Genomic DNA, 22,757 nt, shown 5'->3' with positions numbered 1-22,757 from the left:
ATCGATTCATAAAGATTCAGATTCATTTAAAAGATTTTAATTATATTCAAACGATCAATTCGTTCAGGGCTAACCTTTGCTCATTATCTATGGGCCTATGGATAGTGGGATTTCAACTTCAATTGTTTGTATAGCGTCTATTTCTTAAAACCAGTTGGGTTGAAGCTGGCCTGCCAGCCTAGCGGAGTTGAAAACTTCCTTAAACCCCTCTGAGTCAACAGCCAATAGGCCAACCAAGATCACAAAACCAGCATATGCATTTTACTTAAGCAGAGAGGAAATTTATTTCTGACCACCCATCAACATTCTCCATACACATTTCTTTCTGGTTTCGTCATTCCCTCTTCTCTTTCACAGGCCTTCTGAGCGTCTAACATCCATGCCGACTACACAACAGTGTCCATATCCTTATGTGGCACTGTGATAATGATGGATTGGGATCAGTTTCTATGGCAACAGGAAAGAGGCAGCAGGCAGTGCTGGAGGTGTAGCTGGTCGCCTTGATCTTTTACCCCCTATTTCCTTCTGTTGCCATCCAGAAAACTGTGAGCGAGTGAGAATCATATTAAAAACCACATAATCAAAGGATATTCTGAATTATTTTTATTTATTTACGACTGCAGAATGACACAATGTGATACAACAAATTGTTTCGTGTATCTTGTCAGTGTGTGCACTTGCTTGGCCATTTGTAGTTGATAAACAGGAAAGTGGGTTCAAGCGCCAGCAGAAGGCAGTGTAATGGAAGTGGTCTTTAAGAGAAGCAGTCTATCAGCGGAAGTTTAAAATCAGCTCGTAAGTGTATTTACTTGTCTCAGTGTTTAGCGCATTTGCCGTTGCTAGGAAACGCTTATTTTGTTTACTAGGATGAGAGTTGCTGAAATCGCGTTTGGTCTCGTACTGTATCGTGTATCTTGTCAGTGTGTGCACTTGCTTGGCCATTTGTAGTTGATAAACAGGAAAGTGGGTTCAAGCGCCAGCAGAAGGCAGTGTAATGGAAGTGGTCTTTAAGAGAAGCAGTCTATCAGCGGAAGTTTAAAATCAGCTCGTAAGTGTATTTACTTGTCTCAGTGTTTAGCGCATTTGCCGTTGCTAGGAAACGCTTATTTTGTTTACTAGGATGAGAGTTGCTGAAATCGCGTTTGGTCTCGTACTGTATCGTGTATCTTGTCAGTGTGTGCACTTGCTTGGCCATTTGTAGTTGATAAACAGGAAAGTGGGTCCAGCTGAATTGAAATGATAATTTGTTAGATTGGTATGATAAAGGTTATTATACCGCGGCAGCGGTCGCGGCAGTCGTCGTGTGAAGACCAAAGAGTGTAAAGACCATCGACTCTACCGTGCGACTCCACCGGGCAGGGACACCGGCAAGGGATAGTAGTAGCTTTTTATTTAATTTTTTCATTGATATGTTTATTATTGAAATGTTGTTGTTATATGCATGTGTTAATTTGATTTGATTTCTTTATTTTCTTAAATATGTGGGTAGATAGTATTTATAGAGTTGTAACTTTTTAGTTTTAGTTACTTTTTCTTATTTGTAAGTCGCTTTGGACAAAAGCGTCTGCTAAATGACAAAAGTAAGTAAAGTAAGTAAGTAAAAGTTTCATAATCATTACTAATGTCATTTAAAATGAAAGTTGCAAAGGAAAGTCTATTTTTTTTTTATCAGTTGTCCATCAATTATCTCTATATGAACATGTATTCATTTTAAAAAAATCACTCCAAAATTGCTGAAAATTCACTCACCCTCAGGCCATCCTGAGTGTTTATTTGGAGATTTGAAGAAATTTTGCATTACATCCCCAATTGGACCCTATACAGTGAATCGGTGGCGTCAAAATGAAAGATAAAAACATCACAATAATCCACAAGTAATCCATACGACTCCAGTCCATCAATTAACATCTTGTGAAGTGAAACGCTGCATGCTTATAAGAAACAAATTCATTAAGATGTTTTTAACTTACTTCCTGTTAAACTTTAACCATTGCTTCTGGCTAAAAAAGGAGCTCTCTATCGATATTGGTTTTATCGGTGAAAAAGTCATCTTGTCTGAATCAGGAGAGAGATATGTACAGATCAAGCACTGTTTACAACCAAAATCAGTCCAAAACAGTTCTTAACAAGTATGTAGGTGGATTTCGATACAAGAGGACAAAAGGGATGATTTTTTTTCTCATCATCATCATCTTGAATGGTGTAAGGATGAGTTCATTTTCAGCTAATTTAAATTTTAAGGCAAATTATTCCTTTAAGTAAACAAATCAATTCTGATTTCACACTGTACTGATGAATGAACAAAGTAGTTCAATCACTTATGAGTCATTTTAAAATGAGAAATTCAAATGAGCAACACCTTGGGGTGACAAATTTAGAATTTAAGAGATTTTATTTGCTGTACAAGTTTCATTCTGTCACATCTAGAACACTGATCCACAATCGTGCTACTTTATTTCAAAACCTGCTGGTAAATCCAGGGAAAGAAAAGTACCACACGATGATGAAATGAAACTTGATAAAGCTGTTGAACCTTTGGTGAAAAGGAAAAGACAGAACATAGCACATGTAAATAAACAACGAATTAGTTTACATATTTATCATTTCTTTTACTTTCAGTGCTAAAATAACTAACTACCTATTATCCCTTATGACTCTTTCTGCTGCCAACAGAAAAGCCAAAGAGGCTCGAGAGGCAAACGCAGAGAAAAGTAAAAGCAATGCAATGCAATCTCAAAGTACTTGTTATCTTTACAATTACGATGGGACTAAGGATGCATCAGATTCACATTTAAGGCAAAATGTGGTTTAAAATACAGAACAGGCATCAAGTCAGGGGTTTCTTTACTGGATTTTGATGATAAACAGTAAAAATGTGAATTTGAATGTTCTTTTTTCATTTAAATGTTCTTGAGATTTGTGCAACGGCTGAGATTTCAACAGAGTGCTGCTCACAGTGAAGAAACACAATCTCAATTTAAGTTTATAGCTGCACTGTTAGAAGTCACAGTGTCCTGCTGGGATACAACCAGTTAAGTCAAAATCGCTTGAAATTAATATGAATGGGTCATTCTATAAAATCAGTACCTTCTGCAGTTTAATAAGATGATTCAAAAGTACATTTTTGTAATATGTCTGCTATATAATGTTTAACTGGTAATAAATTGCATTGATCCATTTCATGCTACAAATATCAATTTTTTTCCACAATCAATTCATTACAATCTGACTGTCAATTTACCCCAATTTTCCCTACTGACAAATGTAACAAAATATAAGAAAAAAAGAGAAAGTGTTTGTATTTTAAAAGGATTATAGTGTTGATACAACAAGGTTTGGAATAGTTCAGTTCTTTCAAATGGGGAAATATGATGCAAACAGTGGGAACACATAACCCAGACACAATAAATCCTTTTTATGTCCAGTAAAATCAAAAACATATAGACTAGAATAATTGCTAGCTTTTATGTCTATATTTTTTGTTTTCATCAAAATGTAGACAGGCTAGAAAATTAATCCTCATGATAAATGAAAACTAAAATAAAGCTACTTGATTTTTGTTCATTCATTTATGAAATATACATCTTAGCACATCAGCAATTCACCATTGAAGTAATTTTTACACCCTTTTTGTTGAATGATCCAAATGATTTTTCTGTCAGCACTGTAAATGGTACATACTGCTATATAAATTTTAAACAAACACTCAGAGACAGTGAAAAGATAGAGAACATCACATAATTTAGTCTTCTAAATTTGCTTCATACGAAATCATATAGAGCATCATAGGTGGTCTGTTCCGACGTCCTTTACTGACTGAATCAAATACTAAACTTAGTACAACACTAAACTAAAATGGAAATTGATCATTTTGATTTTGGAAAAGGAATTGAGAAAACATTCTCAGACACACAAACACACAAACATATAAAAGTGCCCTTTGTGCTTAAATTTGTCAAATTCTTCAACAGTTCAAGGGTCTGAACAAGTGTTTTGGAAAAAGTGTTTGCCATATTAAAGGACTGTGCACAACAATCCAAGTACAGCCTAAGGCCTCACTGGAATATCCATTATAAATCTCCAATCGCTGTGGGCTAACATGAGAAATATCAATGCATAAAACCAAACAAGTCACATACAAAGACATGTACAGTTCGAATCAGATTTCAAATGATGCATATCAGAAATGTCTGACATCTAACATATTACCAGCACTGATATTACGCACAGTCTGAAAAATGACAGTTCTTTGAAATAATCATTCTAGGGTGAAATGATGAATTGACTTCCTTTGTTTTGTGTAAAATAAGGTAACAAAAATACAGAGTCAGGAGTCCAAAGTGTCATCCTAAAATCTCTCAAATTAATGTAGTTTTATTTTAAAAATGATATGTAATATGTTGTTCCCTTAAGCATTCAAGGAACACTGGCTACCATTTGGCCAAGTGATAACGACGTATGTCCCCAAAGATGGTTGACTACATTGGTATTCCAAAGCTGTATCCACACAGTGTCCATTTGGTGATGAGATGGATTTTAAAAAGTCAAATGAAAACTCCCAACATCAATCATCATCAATAAATAAAACTTGTTCTTTCCAGAGTAGCTTTCTCTGTGGCCCAGCATCTTCGTCAAGAGCCATTCCTGCTGGCACAAGCATGGAGTGCATTATGATTCATAATGATCATCACAAGGAAAGGCGTATTTATTTCCTCAACGAAAATTTTAGTCAGAAGGAAATATATTTCTGTCTCAATTCAGATTTTACGGAGCATGTTTTGTGATGAGCTTTATATAAGGCCAGCCTCGGTTGAATGAAAAAGTATCCTCAATGTAACTTTCACTTCAAAATGTTACAGATGCTGGTTTTCATTTCACAAGAACTCTGTGTTTGTCTCATCTTGGGGTTGCTCAAGTGTGCTACATCTTCTTAGGCACTGAAACATTCTCCCTGTACAATTTCAGGGTTGTTTTCTCCAATGCTGAAATGGTAATCTGAGGGGATTAACTAAACAATTAATGATCCTTTATGTGTTTTAAACAGATTTGGTTCATGGAGAAGAAGGGTTAAGTTTATGGCATGGCAGCAATGTCTGTACCATCCAGCAGGGGGCACCAGATGAATGGCATGATGAAGAAGCCAGCCCTCTAAATGGGTCTACCTCATGCTACTGTTGAAGCTGGAGTTGTTGCTACTGCAGCTTTCTTCATAAGTGGGAGGTGGCTCTGAAAAAAAAACATGAATAACAACTCATAAACAAACACATTTGAATAAATCTGCATTTAATTTGAGTATATAATCAGTTACATTCACACTGTGATAGAGGCAAACCTCTTTTATATAAATATGAGATTCACATTTACTGTGATATTTTTGGGTCAGAGTTGAATAGTCTAAATTATTTCATTTGAGTTTACGCTACACATGGCAACAAGACAAATTACAGCTTGTTGCGCACTCTTTAATTATTTGAGGGTAGTAATATTATCCTTGGTTGAAATGTAACCCTATATATAAACTAAATAATAACAGAAGTAACGTCTGGAATAAAATGGCAAACCGATTGTATTACAACAACTAGTCATGTTTCAGTTCCGATCTTTTACTGTAGATGATGATGTTGACATTTATGATTGATTAGATTTTAAGAGAGAGAACATTATAAACATAAATGCCTCTCAAGCCAAACTGATCCGATATGTGTCGTTAAGTTACTTGCATGCAAGTGTTTTAATATTTTAAACATGAACAACAGAAATAATTTCCCAGTTTGTTATATTAATCTTAGATACAGTTCTTATATTTAATTACATATTTCAGTGGTGTTGTTGTTGTATTCAAGTTTATTGCTTCACATGCCATTTCATAGCATAAATAGATTCAACATTCAATAAATATTAAAAAAAATTGTATTATAAGAATAATTTGGCTAATTCTGTATATAAATAACTATATAAAAGATTTACACATTTCAATACACTTTTTAAAAAGATAATTTACAAATATAAATATTACTATCATAAATTTCATGATTATTCACACATCAACTTGGTAAAAACAATGTTATTAATATATTACTGTTACCGATTTCATGAGTAAAAAAAATTGTAATCAGATAAACTGACATATTTGGCCTTTCAACACCCAGTTTGCAAATTTGAATGCTGCCAATTGAATCAAAAAGAGATTCTTTGTCATTTGCAAAGAATAAACACTGACCTGTCAACCAGTAAATAAACATGTCAATCCTGCGAGACTTTTTGGAGGGTAACAACCTAGACATGATCCTGTGCAGGGTACTAATTCTCAACTAGATCACTCACCATGTGGGTATTCCCAGGTGCTGTATTCAGGGGGCAGGATGAGGGGACAGGAAGTGGGCACTGGCGTTGTATTACCATCTGTGAAGAAAGGTATGGTGGCCCCTGTGGACAAACAGAAAAGAGGAGCAGAGCCGTCGGAGGACTGGGCGGGCTGTGGTGCGACCGGACCAGACGCTTGACCGAACGCACTGTGAGACATGGAGAGAGGCACACCGGACGGGTCCTGCTGAGAATGACTCTTGGTGGGGATCTCCTCGCTGTCTACTCCTCCAGCACCCAGGTCATCCTCCACAGGAGGTGCGCTGGGGACTACGGGTGCAGGGCTGAGGCTTGGCATGGCAGACATTGGTGTGCCTTGAGCGATGGGGTGAGGAATGGAGGGAGTCAAGTTTACAGCAATGTTCCCAATGTAGATGGGTAACGTGACCACAGCCTCAGGAGATTTTAGTGAAACCTGTGAGAAAGAGACAATTTCTAAGATGCACTTCTTGACATTAAGCTATATTTTTAGATAAATCTTAATTTGAAAGACTTCAGCAGTGGATCGTTAAAATGAATCAGTAGATCTGTTGACAAAACTGATCTGAATGATTTGTTCATGAATCAGACTGATGTGGTTAGTCAAAACAGTCCAATCTTTTCTATCAACTGGTTAAACCAGGTCTCAAAACTACTCTGAATGATTCATTCATGAAACAGACTGAATCAGTTTTTGAAATTAACTTGCTGAGTTCAATTTTTTTTAATGAATTGGTCAATACTGTTCACAAAAGTGATCTAAATAATTATTTCACGAGTTATACTGATTTGGTTCTTGAATTCAACAGTCAGATATTTTTAATGAACTTTTAATGAGGTCACAAAAGTGTTCTGAATGATTATTTTATTAAACAGACTGATTCACTTCTTGAATTCAACTCACTGAATCAGATATTTTCAATGAATCAGTTGATCCAGTTCACAAAACTACTCTGAATTATTCTGTAATGAATCAGATTTATTTGGTTTTCGAAATATATTCGCAGAGTTCGATTTCTTCAACGCATCAGTCAGTTCTTTTCAGAAAAATGCTCTGAATTATTATTTTATGAATTATACTTATTTGGTTTCCAAAATCAATTATCTTAATTCAATATTTCCGATGCATTCGTCGATTCTGTTCACAAAACTCCTGTGAGGTATGACATTTAATCCCTTTGAATGTTTCCACATACAGCAGAATGACAATAAGGGCCCTATTTTAACGATCTAAGCCAGGGGTGTCAAACTCAGTTCCTGGAAGGCCGCAGCCCTGCAGAGTTTAGGTCCAACCCTGCTCCAACTCACAAACCATGTAGTTTTCAATGGAGCCAGAAGGACTTGATTAGCTGGATCAGGTGTGTTTAATTAGGGTTGCATCTAAATTCTGCAGGGCTGTGGCCCTCCAGGAATTGAGTTTGACACCCCTGATCTAAGCGCATGGTTTAAAGTGCAAGTCGCAGGTGCACTTAGGACATATCCGAATCCACCTTTGCTAGTTTCACGACGGGATAAATGGTCGGTACGACCAGCGCATGGTCTAAAAGGGTTGTCCCTATTCTCTTAATGAGTAATGGGTGTGTTTTGGGCATAACATGCAATAAACCAATCAGAGTCTCATCTTCCATTCCCTTTAAGAGTCAGTTGCTCTCGCGCCATGGCGGATTTGCTATTTACACGGCGGAATTTGCAAGAGCAAAGACTGAACACGTCTCCAGAGAGGAAACGGAGCTGCTCGTACGCGAGCAAATAGGTAGCCTAATTCTGACACTTGCAATGACTATCCATTGTGACATGTAGGCATTTTTACATTTATGTAGCCTACACAACAATAATCTTTAACATTGTAATCCTTTAATTTTTAATATTTGGCATGTTTGTTTGCTGCTGTGTGTGTCCTGTGTGTGTAATAAGCTGAGTGTATGTGCGTTGTGGACCCACCTATAGACGCATATTACTAACGAGCTCTTTAAATAACAACAAAAATACTGCGCCATCGACTTTAAACCAGGTTTTAGTTAGTCAATGGCGCAATCTATTTCAGTTGCCTCAAAATACCAGCACACCGACGAACGCACAAATGGGGACAAATGCATTTGCTATTTAAATAACGTGGTGCAAGACGTGAAAATGATAACTGTGTCGGGCTGAAACTAGCAAAAAACACTTGTGTCGCGCCTGGCGCCGCATTGCACCCGGTGTATGATAGGGCGCTAAATCTCACTTGACTTGACTTGAATTCAACCCATTAAGTCAGATCTTTTCAATGAATTAGCTGATCTAGTTCACAAACAGGAATGATTCTTACATAAATCAGATTCGGTTCTCTGTTTCAACTCACTTTGTCTGATATTTTAAATTAAGTGGTTAAATTCAGTTTGTAAAATAACATTCATTTATGAATCATCAAACTGTTCAACAAAAGGAGACGTTTTAGTTAGTAAATGACGACAGAAGGTTTTTACTTCATGCAAAGTTAAGGTTAAGGTTAAAGGTTAAAGTTTCCTGTCCCATACCTGGATAAAATACTCAATATCTATGAGGCTGCAGCCAGTGAGGCCCGATTGAGGAAGAGGAGGGACGATGATCTGTTCTCTCCACTCTGCATGTTTACCAGCCTTCACCCCGGCACCCTCGACCTCTGCTATGGGCCGCAGATCAAACATTGGCCGCTTTGTTTTATATGACACTCTCTGCACAGATATACACAGTTGTAATGAGCATTAGCATTATCTAACAATTTACATCTACGAGTACATCACCCATTGTCAACCACAATGCTGGAATAATTTGGCATTTTTATGAAACTAAACATCAGCAGAGTCTATATTTCATTTTATTCATACCTGAATAAGGCTGGCCATCACATAGCCGGTGTCTTTACCAGACTTGTTATGGATCTCAGTGGATAGTTTGATAACCTGTCCAGGAGTGTATCCTCTTAGATCACTGCAGGCCTTCAGCATGAGCGTGCCTGTTTTTACCAGGAGGTAGCTAAACTTTTTTGTTGTCACAGCACAGCTGGGTTGCTGGGAAAAGAAGGGCAGACTTTAGGAATTGGAGAGAAAGTATAATATAATATAATATGTATATTATGAATATATTATAATTATTTTATTTTTTTCCATATAGCCAGGTCTCACCTCTATATCTGGCAACTCATTGAGATTGAGCACATTGAGAAGGTAAAAGGGTCGCTGGGTCTTGTAGTCCTTTGAGAACCGTGGCGTGTCAATAAAGGCCCTAATTTTGTACAAAATCTTCCCAAACGGGCCTTCAAACGAGGTTGGAACGGATGCTACAACAGACATAAAGAATATGTTATTTTGGATTTGTCAAAAGCTTTCCTATTCAAGCTACCTTATAAAATAATCATGTCTTTGACAAAACAACAATATCGTTCAAGGACCAGAATATTGGATGATGACAAGATGATGTTAGCGCTCACAATCAATAAAATTAATCAATACAGCTCTAAGTGCTGTCATTCTGAACCTGTTTTAAAAGCAAAATATAATCTGAAGGCTCAGGAGCTCTGGAAAATGAATAAATAAAAGCACACCACTATAAAATTCAACCAAAACAGCCCACAGATGTTAACTAGTTTAATCTCTACATCTCTGTCTTCATATATGCATGTCTTATGTTAAAGTGCATTCCTGTTTTATGGGGTGGAAAGTCTCTAGATTGATCAGCTCTTCAATAGCTGTTCATACAGTCTACCAGCAAGGAGCGCAGCTTCAGGCTGCAAGCGGTCACTAATTAACAGCCAGGAATGTTGCTGCTATACCTTCCCTTTAATAGCTCATGATGGGACAAGTGTTAGTGCAGAAAGGGGCGGTTCCATAATGAAAAGACTATACAGTTGCTATTAAATCAAGGTTAAAATTAAACTCTTCTTCCACCCTCTCATCATGCTTCAGAGGCACTCAGCATAGTTTAACCTCACACCCGAGTGCTCTCCGTCTACGGTGCACAACACAACATCCTCATTTAATGACTAACATTAAGTTACTCTGAATGAAAATGTGCTTAAACTGCTTTTGAAATGCTAATCGTAAAATTAAAGAAAATTACCTGGAATGAGAAACTGAAATGGAAAGCTGTGCTCACCAGCTGACAGAGTACCTGTAATTGCAGAGGAAAAAGAAAAAATTATGTACATAAATACATATGCATATTATTAATATATAATTGTGTGTGTGTGTGTGTGTGTACACTCACAGACACGCATATATTAATAAAATAATGACTAAAATAATAAAACAAATAAAACAGTAAATAAAACAATAAATATAAAAATATATTCATATATGATTAAACATATCTATTTTGTGTTTGTATCTATAAACTCAGATATACAGTATATGCAAAAAGTGCTAAAAATATATAATAAACTTATAAAACTACAATATTTCATATAATTACACATATAAATGTTTAATACATGGTTTTGTGACATTTCTAACTATTAGATGTACTTTAAATTATTAATTAATGATTGACAATGATACATATACATATAAAAATGTAAATATAAAGTATATTTCATACATATATATATATAGATAGTCAATTGTGCCATTTCTAATTCTAGCTATTAATTGTACATTAACTAATGAATGCATTATATCATGTATTAATGATTGATAATGCTATTAATGTACGTCTTACCGAAAGTGTACATATTTAATATACCATAATGTTAACACATGAGCACAGAACAGAAGATGTCCTAAAATACTTCCCTATCATGAGAAACATAGTTTTGTGGGAGTGGAAGTCTGGCAAGTCAGAGTGACTCAAACAGGACGGCGTATCTGGGTAGATAAGCACCCTGACAGCTGTAACAATGCCCTCTCCTGTCCTTTCTAACTGGGGATTTCCACAACCCCAGAGGTTATTCAAAGATCTGAAAGTGTATATATATATTGTATAGAGCACTGTAAATGTGTATCCCTCCTGTGACGCTTTTAAAAAAAGTTTGTAATTTGGCACCCTGCGTGTGAATTCGCACGAGCTACAGCGTGCGCCGCCTGTGCTTGTTTATCAAAACTTTGGCAGTAAAATCACATCTAAGGGTGTTGTCTGATTTAAAAAATGTACATAAGTTAATGTGTGAGGAGAAAATGAGTTAACACCAGCCATCATTACTGTGTAAATCTGTTTGTGTTTTTAAGTCACAGTCTGTAAGACAGGAAAAGGGCTCTTAGAGAAAATTATGGGAAATTGACTGACACAAGCAGCTTGGAGAGCAGAGCAGACATATCGACTGTCCGTTTGAGCTATACTTACAGTGTTTGTAAGGAAGGAAGTCCTCAAAACAAGAGGCATACAACCGGAAACAGGGTTGATTAAGGCAAAACTAGCCTCGCTAAACAGCTTATATTCATCATTTTCTGTACTACACAGACTTCCAATAGAATTTTTTTTTTTTTGCACACTTAGGTTCATGATTTGGCAAACACAAATCTCAAGTTCTCAGGTTTATTTTGGATAGTTATCAGTTTATTATTATGCATGCAAACCAGGTACTGTTTTGACGCTATAAACACAATGCTGTCTAATTCTGAGAAACAAAACCTGTTCTAAATGAATTTATGAGTAGTGACACATGCATAAAGTTTCCCATTTAAGCCATGAAAGTTCATGACAATGTGTTTGACTGCTCAGCTGTGAAGAGATGTCACCTTTTCTTGCTCAGTACGTGCCTTAAAAGAGTTAATAGAAATCCAAAGATACAGATCTCCATGTCGTCAGCAGCGAGGGGTCAAACGGGGAAATGTTTTAGCACTAGAGCTCGTTCATAAAGTGCTGTCAAAAGGGAGATGATTGAAAACACTCTAATGGCTGATTTAAAGGTATAAAGTGCCCAAAAATGGAAATTCTGAAACATTTAATCACCCTCATGTCATAATTCTTCAATAGACTGAATTTGACTGATTTTATCCATAAAAGGAAAGTCAGTGAGGATCCAAAACAACACTGCATCCCATTGACTCTCATTGTATGGCCAAAAAACAAAACAAAAAACCCCACAGAGACATTTTTCAAAATATATATATATATTTTTTATAAAAAGTAAATGGTTTAGAATTGTCCATTTTTGGGTGCGCTATCCCTTTAATTTCATCAGAACCGCACCTTGCCAGTGCGTCAGTTCTCTGATGTCTTTGTTGGAATGCTATGAAACACATCCAACTATATCATTTACAACAGTACAACACCCAATTTTCAATTCTCAGAGGACTAAAAGCATTGCAATCCACCACCACCGCCCTGTCTCTTAGTGCTGCTGAGCAATGAAGAGTGGAACACAAACCCTTAATGGGCAGACAATATTAGTTCCTGGCAGCCAGCATAAGAGACACTCAGCACCTCTGTCGGCCTGCGGGGTCAGATGAGCACTGTTACCCAGCACATCTGATTCAGACGGCCGGGCTGCTAAAAGGTCTCCTGGAAAGGGGTCATAGGACAAGTCTGGGCATGTGAACTAGCAAGCACTCAGACAGGAAAAGACCTGCCGGGACTCACACTTCACCTCACGGCGGAACATAATGACTCTGTGTGACCTGAACACAGAAGTGAGAGACAGAGAGAAAGAAGGCGAGAGGAAATTCTTGCAGTTTTGGCAAAATCTGTGCAATCTGACAACACCTAACACTCTTTTCTAATCAGGCGTGATGCAATAAACTGTTTGTGTAAATCTTTATATTAGTTTTACTAGCCAGCTGCTACTGTTATGAGAGACAGGAACGGGTGGTTTATATGGAGTGCAGCAGTCAGTTCTGGAAGTAAAAATCCCATTCATTTTCTGAATTGGGTAACTGATTTTTAATCATAACTTGTAAACCGTTAAAGACAGACCTCCTGTGAGCTACGGGATTGTTAATCGCTGTTATAAAATTTTGTTAAAGACATAATTTCACCTTATTCTTGAAATAATCATGTTTAACAGTGGAATTTCTGGTGAAAAACTACATTATCTACGATTCTCCATAATAAATCTCCAACAATCAGAATCGTGGCAAGCAAATCATGCCAAAACAACCTGTCCACTCCCATGAAATACCGTGAAAATATATATACATAACATAATTTATTTAATTTTTTTAAAGTTTTATATATTTTGCCATTATTTATTAATTTATGTAATTCACAATGCTTCTTAGTTCTTTTCCTCATTTACGTTATTAAGAACTGAATCTATTACCTTTGTCTTTTTGGCTAATTTTCTAATTTTTTGCTTCATATCAAGGCTTGTAATGTTGTGATTCACTTCTGTTTGGTTTGGTTTATGGCTTATAAGACTTCTTTAAAAATTCCCTATAGGAAAAATATTTCCAGAACCAAGGCTGTTGAAATAAAGTGGGCGGGGACTATTGCATTTTTTTGGTGTTCTGTTGATAGCCCTGCCCACTGTAAAATTGGTCCAAAACATCAAGTTATTACCATTGGCTGTGACCATGTCATGTTCATGCTCAGTTTAATGCTCAGCGAGAACAGAACACTTGGTAACTTGTCGCATCACACCTGGAAAAGATGTAATGTAACCGACCAACAAACTGTGACCGGCACCTGTCACTTGTGCAGCATTGGCTGATCACTACCCATCCAACATTGACTGCAAATTACCTCTTCGGATAGTCTGACAAAAACTATCCGAACAGTCACTTCGACTTGTCACTTTAACAGACTGATAAGCTCTTCTTGCACTACACTCATAACAAAACATCTGCACAGTTTTGTTTTTGTTTTTGTACATTCAACTGGTTTGCACTCCATCTATTCTGCCATGTGCCTTATGCACTTTATCTATCTCTCTTGTTTTTATTTTCTACAATGTCCTCAGACTGATAAGCTCTTTTGCACTACAAATATATCTACACAGTGTTGTTTATTTAACTGGTTTTGCACTCTATCTGCCATGCGCCTTATGCCACTTATCGATCTAATTATTTTTTTCTACAATATCCTCATTTGTATAATTGTTTAGTTGTATGTACATATGTTTAAACTGCATTTATCTGTATCTGAACGTGTTTAATGTTAACTGTATGCACCAAGGGTCTGAGAGTAATGCAATTTCAATTCTCTGTATGTATGTACTGTACATGTGGAAGAATTGACAATAAAGCTGACTTGAACTTGAACTTGAATGTAACAAAATAGCTATTTTTAGTTGTTTTTCTCAAACTATTCTACTGATATCTCTCAGGTAGTACCTTAAACTAGATCTGAGGTTCCATTTGGCAATGTATCCACTTAAATATACAGGCATTTCTTTCCATACACAGACTACAGCTACACCTGAATCGCTAGAAGGATCATTGTTTGGACACTACAACCATCAGTTTTAACAGAAATAACACGCATGCTCTTTAAATATTATTTCTATAACGACAGATCAGTTTTTATCATTATCACGTAGACTGCTCGAAGGAGACAAATGAAAGGTTTCCAGTTATTCGGGAATAACTCAAATGTAACCTCCTTAAAGGGTTATGTGATACTTGACATATTCAGACAGACAGGAAGAAACCAGAAAGACAATTACTCAGAACAGGAAACTCTTCAGACACAAACAGTTGATCAAGTAATATGAATTTGAGAAGTAAACATTGAAGTCCTTCAAAATGCGCAAGGTGTTTATTGTAGAGTAGAGTCATTAAAGGCCATTTAAAGGATATTTGACAAATAATATTAAGAATGTCTGAACTAAAAGAAAGCTGAAACTGAAAGAGATGGTGAATGGAAGTTGTCCCCCTTACCTTTATCGGCCACAGACAGTGTGCTGCTCAAGTACTTCTCCTCAAGCATCCATGATGCATCATTCAGCTTGGACGTGATGCCACACGACCCCACACAGTTGACTTTAATGGCTGTAAAAGGGCAAAAAGACATAATTCATCATTTTTAGGTTCAAAGTTCAGTCATGGCATTCAGAAAGTAAAAAAAACTTAATCAAATCATTTTATATAGTATGCATGTAATTTAAATATTTATTTTAAATGACCTGTTTAAGTATACTATATAATTGTCCTCTATAGTATTCAATACCTTTCCTGTCAAAAATATAAAACAAATAAATATTAAATAAAAAATCATTAAAAATGATTGCAGTTAAGGAAGTGTTATTTAAGAGAGAAAGACAAAAAAATATATTCATATCTGACACACCCTGTCATTCCATTTAAACACAGATAAGGTTGTTTGTGAAACATGTTGGTGAACCTTCCTCCACACCTTCATAAATCAGACTTCTTTTAAACACTCCGCCATTCAAGAAATGACGCAAGGACAGGTCTGATAAGTCTAATCGCTTTGGATTTTCCACAGTAAACAGATCTGGTGTCATGTTCTTGATGATTCAATCATCAATCATTGATCTAGCAGCATAGCAAATGTTGACTAGGAATGTCGATTGCTTTCTTTTCATCGAAAAACCTGTCTGATTTCTACCGATCCACACAACAGACATTCCGTACTAATTAAACATTCACCCAGACAGAAAAGCCCCTTTGTCTGGAGCGCCAAGGAGAAACAGCCATCCTTATTTGCATTATAATTGTGTGATGCTACGCTCTCCACACAGGCTTTATCAGGGTGTACCCAGAAACATAAAGACACCGGAACGTACAAAACCCAACCAGACAGACCAACGTCAAACCCTTCAAAGACCAAAAATTTAGGTTGAAATCAGCCCTAATGGTCAAGGTCACAATATATAGACAAAGACATTTGCATGTGTATGGCTATAGCATTGGTGCTTCTGCCATTACTGTGCCACTAATATAGGCTATAGAGATACATTTTTGTGCAGTCTTTAATGCTTAGACAAACATATACACCTTACGTGACCCTATCAGGCAGTTCACAAATATACAGTGTGTGCAAATCTGAATTTGAGTGAAAAGAGACCAACTGACTCAGCCATGTGACCACATGCTGATCTGATTATGTAATGGGCCAGTGGTTGGTAAAGCCCAAGAAATCTCAATTGGATTGACTCAAAACAGCAGGGCAGAGCAAACCCAACCATTACAGCTTCACTCTCACATATACAGTAGCTCACAACCCTCATGGTTTTCTGCAAGTATGCAATCTTGGTGCATCAAATATCGTATTCAAAAAGCAATAAAGAAGTACTTTAGAAATAGACAGAGTGAGATTAACAAGAGATAAAGCAGAATGTGAGAGACAGAAAAGATAACAAAAAAGAACAGATGTCAGTGGCACTTCTTAGTAGGGTTGGGTTAATAATACCACATTTTAGTACAATAGGATCCTTGTATTTATTGATACCTTGATAAAAACAGAAAAAGTTTTGAATGTTTCGAATATGTGCAGATTTGCATATCATCTAACAAAAATACTAAACCACTAACTGAAATACACATAAAAAATCTGTCATTATTTCCATCACAGAAGTTTTGCAAGCAAATGGGAAATTAATCAGGGTAATGCAAAAGTTTAGCGAGGAATTTCTTGATAATTCTTGCAAGCGAATACAAAAGTCTTACAAGTGAAAGCAAAAGTTTTTGAAAGCAAATGCAAATGTTTTCTGGGGAACGAAAATGTTTCGTGAGTGAACGCTAAAGCACTAAAATATAATTTTCCCTCCCATCTCATTTTTTCCGAATCACGGTGTCCCTACATAAGATATTTAACAAAATTACGATATTTCTTACTGAAACAATTGGGGTGGAACACATTAAAGTGTCCATCTCTTTTTTTTTGTAAATAGCCAACAGCACTTACTTTACATCACAACTGTGAACCATTTGCTTTGCCATTGCTAGTCAATGACAAATGATGTAGGAGGTACATTCAAAATTGGATTGGACAAATATTTGCATAAGCCCTTGAATGAGTACAAGATAAGTCATCAGCACTCTCATTTGTTCTCCCGAAAGAAAAGACCACTAATTTTAAAAGCATATATCTGGTTATATGGTTATATATAATCTTTGGTTATTTGTTTATAAGTATATTAGGATACAGTTTACCACATGGACTACAAAATACAAAAATCATATTTTGTTTTCATGGGATCAAACACACGCATGTAGCATATAATCAATGATCTGGCAGCAATTTTATCACATACCAAAATTAGCAAAACAAATGTATTGTACCGTTTAAAAATTGCAGTAATGGGATACTTTGTCCTGGTGCAAGCTTACATTTTAGTATGCAAGTCAAACACCAAATAGACAGATAAACTGCTCAGTGGCCACAGCAGACCCATCATGAATGAAACCAGGCATCATTTTCACAGAGAAAATCTGTCAGTTTGCATCTTCAGACAGAGGTAGAAGAGGGGTTCGAATCAGGGCAGGCATAACACATGCTGGGGAATGTTAAAGCCTGTTTGTGTGTGGCCGGCACACAGTCTAAATCAGCACCAGTTCACCACAGACACAAAACACTGGTGGTAGATGGCAGCATATCACTGGACCGGGCAGGTGCTTTCCCTGGCACACTGGCATGAAAGCCTTTCCATCTCTAGCACAAATAAAACAACTAAATCCAATGGAGAGACGGTCCTCCGAGTATCAGACGACTCCTGAACGAATAAATAGGCATTAAAACACCAGTGCCATCTGCTGTGTACCATCTGGGCACTTCTTTTAAGAAAACTTTATGCTGACTATATTCTACCCTTATATACTAAAAAAAGCAGCAATGAAAATGAAAACAGTACTTTGTGTTCAAATTATTTTGCTTTAGCTACAGGACTCTCCGTGACTTTTTTGTGACCTTTCCAGTCCCGTGTAAATTATAATATTAATAATAATTTAAACTGATTCACTAATGACTCATTCAGACAGAGCTGAGAACCAGTTTGATTCACTGAAAAGAATGAAAGAAACGCAGCTGCAGCTTTCGAAAGAATTTGAAAGAATGATTCATTCCCAAATTCTTTTCGTTTTACTCAATTTCTGGCTGATTTTTTTTTTCTTTTTCCTAAAGAAATTTCTTTCAATTTTTTTTCAGACCTAGAAAATATTATGCAAAGTTTTTACATTTATTTTTCAGATTATGACCATGGAAATATATAGCTAACAGGCTTACAAAGAAAGAACATATTAAGAATAAAATATAGGAAAATAAGAAATATGAAACATAAGTATTGCATAGCAAAATATTTTGTTGTCTTTTTTAACAACTGGGCAGCTTCAGTAAACCCTTGTAAAACAGACTGATTCACACCATGACAAGTGCTTCTAGATCAGCCATGACTGAAACACTCAACTATTACAGGAAATAACACAACCAAAGAGAGGATGTAGAGACAGCTTTACTTCTGTTTGTTAGTGTATAAGTAAAAAGTCACGTTGACACTGAATGCTATTAAAATGAAAATAGTTCTCGCACAACATGGTGAGGCCAGCTGGATTCATTGTAGCCTCAGACGGACAAAAGAGCAAGATGGAAATGAAACTTTCATGAAATGGAAATAAGCCTCACAGCCTCAGAGTGATTATAAAGTGAGATAGTAGCATGTGAGTGGTTTATGGTGTTACTGTCATGTTTTCTGTCTTCCATTAGAAGCAATGCTTCTGACAACTCACAAGATGTCATGATTTTACATTGTCTTATTTTAGAAGACAAATTATGTCAAAACAATATATATATAATTCTGAAGAATTCTGAAATCTGAATGGTCACTGGTGCTTTCAAGGTTCATATGGAATGAAAACGCTCTATGATTTATGCTGTATATTATAAGAAGTCATAGCTTTGAATAAGAAACCAACAAAATTTAAGCTGTTATCCACTGAAAAACTGTTCCAAACTTGAGAGTATATCAGATCTTTTTAATTAATTATTTGTCTGAATCAAGAAGCGAATATTGACTCAAATTCCAGTTATTTTTCTCAGCCAAATACGACTTCTGAAGACTTGCAATATAGAGCTTGAGTTATATGGACCGCTTTTATGATATTCTTATGATGCTTTTGCATTGCTTTAAAGTTTAAAAATCTTCAGTTCCCATGCATTGAAACTGACATTCCATTATAAAAAATCCTTTTTTGTTTTGTAGAGGAAAGAAAGTCAACATCAGGGTGAGTAAATGATGATAGAAAATTAATTTCTGGATGAAATATTCCTTTCAAGCTGAACACTGTGTGCTGGGATCTGACTCAGAGTCTACAGGGGGACACGCTGGAGTTGGTCCAGGCCTCTTGGCAGCTTATTCGGTTCAGCGCATGTGTCAGAGAAACATCGCAGTGGGCGTCCAGAGCGTCTCCTGTGTTTATCACAACACTTCCACATGGGAAGACAGCGTGGGCTGAACCTGCTTCCTAACACACGCAGCGTAAGCAACACTTTTGCCAGACATCAGACGGCTGTGATAAACTGCGCACCCATCTATTATCAATGAGTTTATATCTAAGAACACTCTAAAAAATGCTGGGTTAAATACAACCCAGCGCTGGGTAAAATATGGACGAACCCAACGATTGGGTTGTTTAGACCCAGCGGTATTACCCAGCACTGGGTGGTATTTAACCCAGCATTTTTTAGAGTGAATACTACATACAACAACCTATTCAAGTACTCTTCCAACGGTATATTCAAACACACAAACCTAATTGTTAACAAAAAAGAATTAAAAAAATTATCCTAAAAACCACAGATCTGAAAGAAAGGTTTATTATCTGTTTGAAATACCATTCTGTCAAGTACCGCCCATGTCCTTTGAGAATGTCCCTTCCCCTAGGACAGGAATATATGGGTGACATTACAAAATTAAGAGTTTCAGGTATATTTACAACTGGCTCTGAAAGCTCAGCTCTGCAATGTTTTACCCCATAAAACCCTCCTTTAAGAAACACATAAACTTATAAGACTTATAAGATCTGTTTTTATTCACCTGTTTTTGTTTTTTTATTTAGAAATCGTACTGGGCTTTCTGTATGTAAAACATTTTGTTTTTTATTTATTTTATTATTTTATTTTATTCATAAATGTTAACATTTAGCTGGGCATTCAGCAAAACAAAACAAAACAAAACAAAACAAAACAAAATAAAATAAAATAAAATAAAATAAAATAAAATAAAATAAAATAAAATAAAATAAAATAAAATAAAATAAAATAAAATAAAATAAAATAAAATAAAATAAAATAAAGGCATTAGTAACTGACAGCTTTGTATCCAATCAGTGACGAATTCTGAAACTCGTCAGAGAGAATTTGACCTTGTGACACCGGAGAAATGCAACAGTAAATCAGCACAGTGAAGGTCCGCCTGCACTGGCATGGAAATGGACAGCTGGGTTTGGGGAGAGACTGATATTTCCTTGTTTACTGTTTAGCTGGATACAGTTCAGCTGGAGTGGAGACACACAAAAGATCTACAGTGTGTTTGTCTACGGTCAGGTTTTTCTTTCGACAATGCACAAGTCCTTGATCCCTAGGCGAAAACACAAAGAAGGTCTATCTCACAGCAAGCACAGGGTCGATTTCAATCGGTCAAGAGTGTGATTAATGAGATTAATCAAATGCAATTAATTGACTAAAAGAAGGAAGTTCCATTAAACATGCTTAATTCAAAAAGAAGAATGCATCATGTGACTATGACGTTCACCAGAAGATATAATATAACCCTTCAAATGTCTGTTTGAGATCAGACTTGATAATTATTGGGTTTCAGCAGCTGGAAGCAATGAACTGGTTTATTTCACTCACTGACACATTAACTACATCACTACACAGCACACAATGGATGACTTATAAAACATTATGTGTCTCACAATGACACAAAGTTTCACCACAGATTAGTGAAACTTTATGACTTTATCCAAATCATGACAAAATTGCAACAGTATAGGCATCATTAAAGGAGAAGAATGTAGAGACAAAATCTTCAAGAAAATCATAATGGTTTTGAACAACATCAGGATGAATAAATAATGACACATATTTCCTTTTTGGATGAACTACCCCTTTGAGCAACGTTAAATAATTTGCCAGTAGAACTGAATGCTGAGGCTGAACTCTAACACTACATTTCATCATAAGCATGGCATCATCGACTGAGGAGCTCCATCATCCTTGATGCTCGAGGGTAACTCAACTCCCATGTCCTCATTAAAACTTCAAGAGCAATTAGATGCTCTTGCTTTCCCTCTTCAGTCTAACCTCGCTCCTGACCCCGTCACGACTCTCTTTATGAGTTTATTACAGCATTTAATCCACTGGCACCACAGATCACAAAGCTCAATTCAACTATAATACATCTGCCATTCACATCATTGGTCACACCTTCAGCTGCATGGTAAAGAATGAAAATGAGAGCAGTATGGTTTGCAGGTTAATATATGGGAGATATAAAGAGAATTTCCCAAAACAAGAAACCCACAGCATTGCTTGATGGGAGTAATATGTAAATATCTGCCATTTGTAATGTAGGGTAAACGTACCTATTAAGCTCACATACCCATTAAGCACACTTCTATTGTTGAGATCAGATTATAAAAAGAAAAAAATTAATTATTATCCTACTTGATGTCTTAAGCAATTGATATGTTTGTTACTATATCTCATGTGTTCACACTGTCTGGCGGCCATTTTGAAAGCTGTCTAAAAACTTTCACCAAAAGAGGAGCCCCTTAAATGTGCTTTTTTTTTAGATGTTTAAGCCTTTATTTTGGGTAAATTTCACTACTTATTGTAAAATTAAGAGATTAATGTTCAGACATTTGCATATTATAACCTGGAACTTGAATGTGGGAAATAATTACATTAGATCCAAAAGATAGTTTTAGCAGCACAGCGCAGATGCTACAGAACACAGTTAGCTGACTAGCTGTATAAGATTGTGTGCTACGCTAACATATTACTTCACAGGCATTACTGACTTGTACTTTTACATCCATAATATTATAAATTAACAGTTTATTGCTGATCTGTGGTTTTACAGTGCTGTAATTTTTAAAGATTTCATATTATTTTAATGTGAGCTTAAAGGGAACACTAGCTTTAATGTGACATCAATAAGAAAAAGTATAATTTTATAGATATTGTTAATAATAGTTGTTCATATTAAAATATGTATGAACTTAATACATGACCTAGTCTATTTATTTAGCAAAATCCTGTCATTTTAATAAATATTACATGAAATTATTCAAATTTGTATAATACTTGTATAATATTTGTATAATGTAAATACTTCATAAACAGACTTTACATATTAACTGATTGTTGTCACTTTAAGTTGAGTTAATTGATTTTCTATGGATTCTGTCAATTCAAATCTGCAGACTGGCTCTGATCTTTGGCAACTAGCATCAACTTCTCCAGACTGTACATCTGTGGAAAATCGGGGCAGAAATCATGTAGTGTATTCTAGCCTTAAGAGACTATAGATAAATTGACATCCATGTAATAAGAGGTTT

General features: G+C 36.0%; 1 protein-coding gene across 3 annotated transcripts in view; it reads right to left on the bottom strand.

The window, feature by feature from the left end:
* Positions 1-2,376: 2,376 nt before the first annotated feature.
* The window catches only part of LOC306856238 (arrestin domain-containing protein 1-like), a 38,868-nt gene continuing 18,487 nt past the window's right edge, over positions 2,377-22,757 (bottom strand). For all 3 annotated transcript variants that reach the window (XM_079395387.1, XM_079395385.1, XM_079395386.1), the window contains 7 exons: positions 15,114-15,224; positions 10,420-10,470; positions 9,486-9,640; positions 9,189-9,371; positions 8,859-9,035; positions 6,325-6,778; positions 2,377-5,226 (listed from right to left, as the gene is read on the bottom strand). In XM_079395387.1, the coding sequence (XP_079251513.1) occupies positions 5,159-5,226; positions 6,325-6,778; positions 8,859-9,035; positions 9,189-9,371; positions 9,486-9,640; positions 10,420-10,470; positions 15,114-15,162 (1,137 nt within the window). In that variant the 5' untranslated portion in view covers positions 15,163-15,224 and the 3' untranslated portion in view covers positions 2,377-5,158. The remainder of the gene's footprint in view (positions 5,227-6,324; positions 6,779-8,858; positions 9,036-9,188; positions 9,372-9,485; positions 9,641-10,419; positions 10,471-15,113; positions 15,225-22,757) is intronic.

The sequence above is a fragment of the Barbus barbus genome (assembly GCF_936440315.1).
Source record: "Barbus barbus genome assembly, chromosome: 36".
Taxonomy (NCBI): Eukaryota; Metazoa; Chordata; class Actinopteri; order Cypriniformes; family Cyprinidae; genus Barbus; species Barbus barbus.
This window is presented reverse-complemented; position numbering and strand designations above follow the sequence as displayed.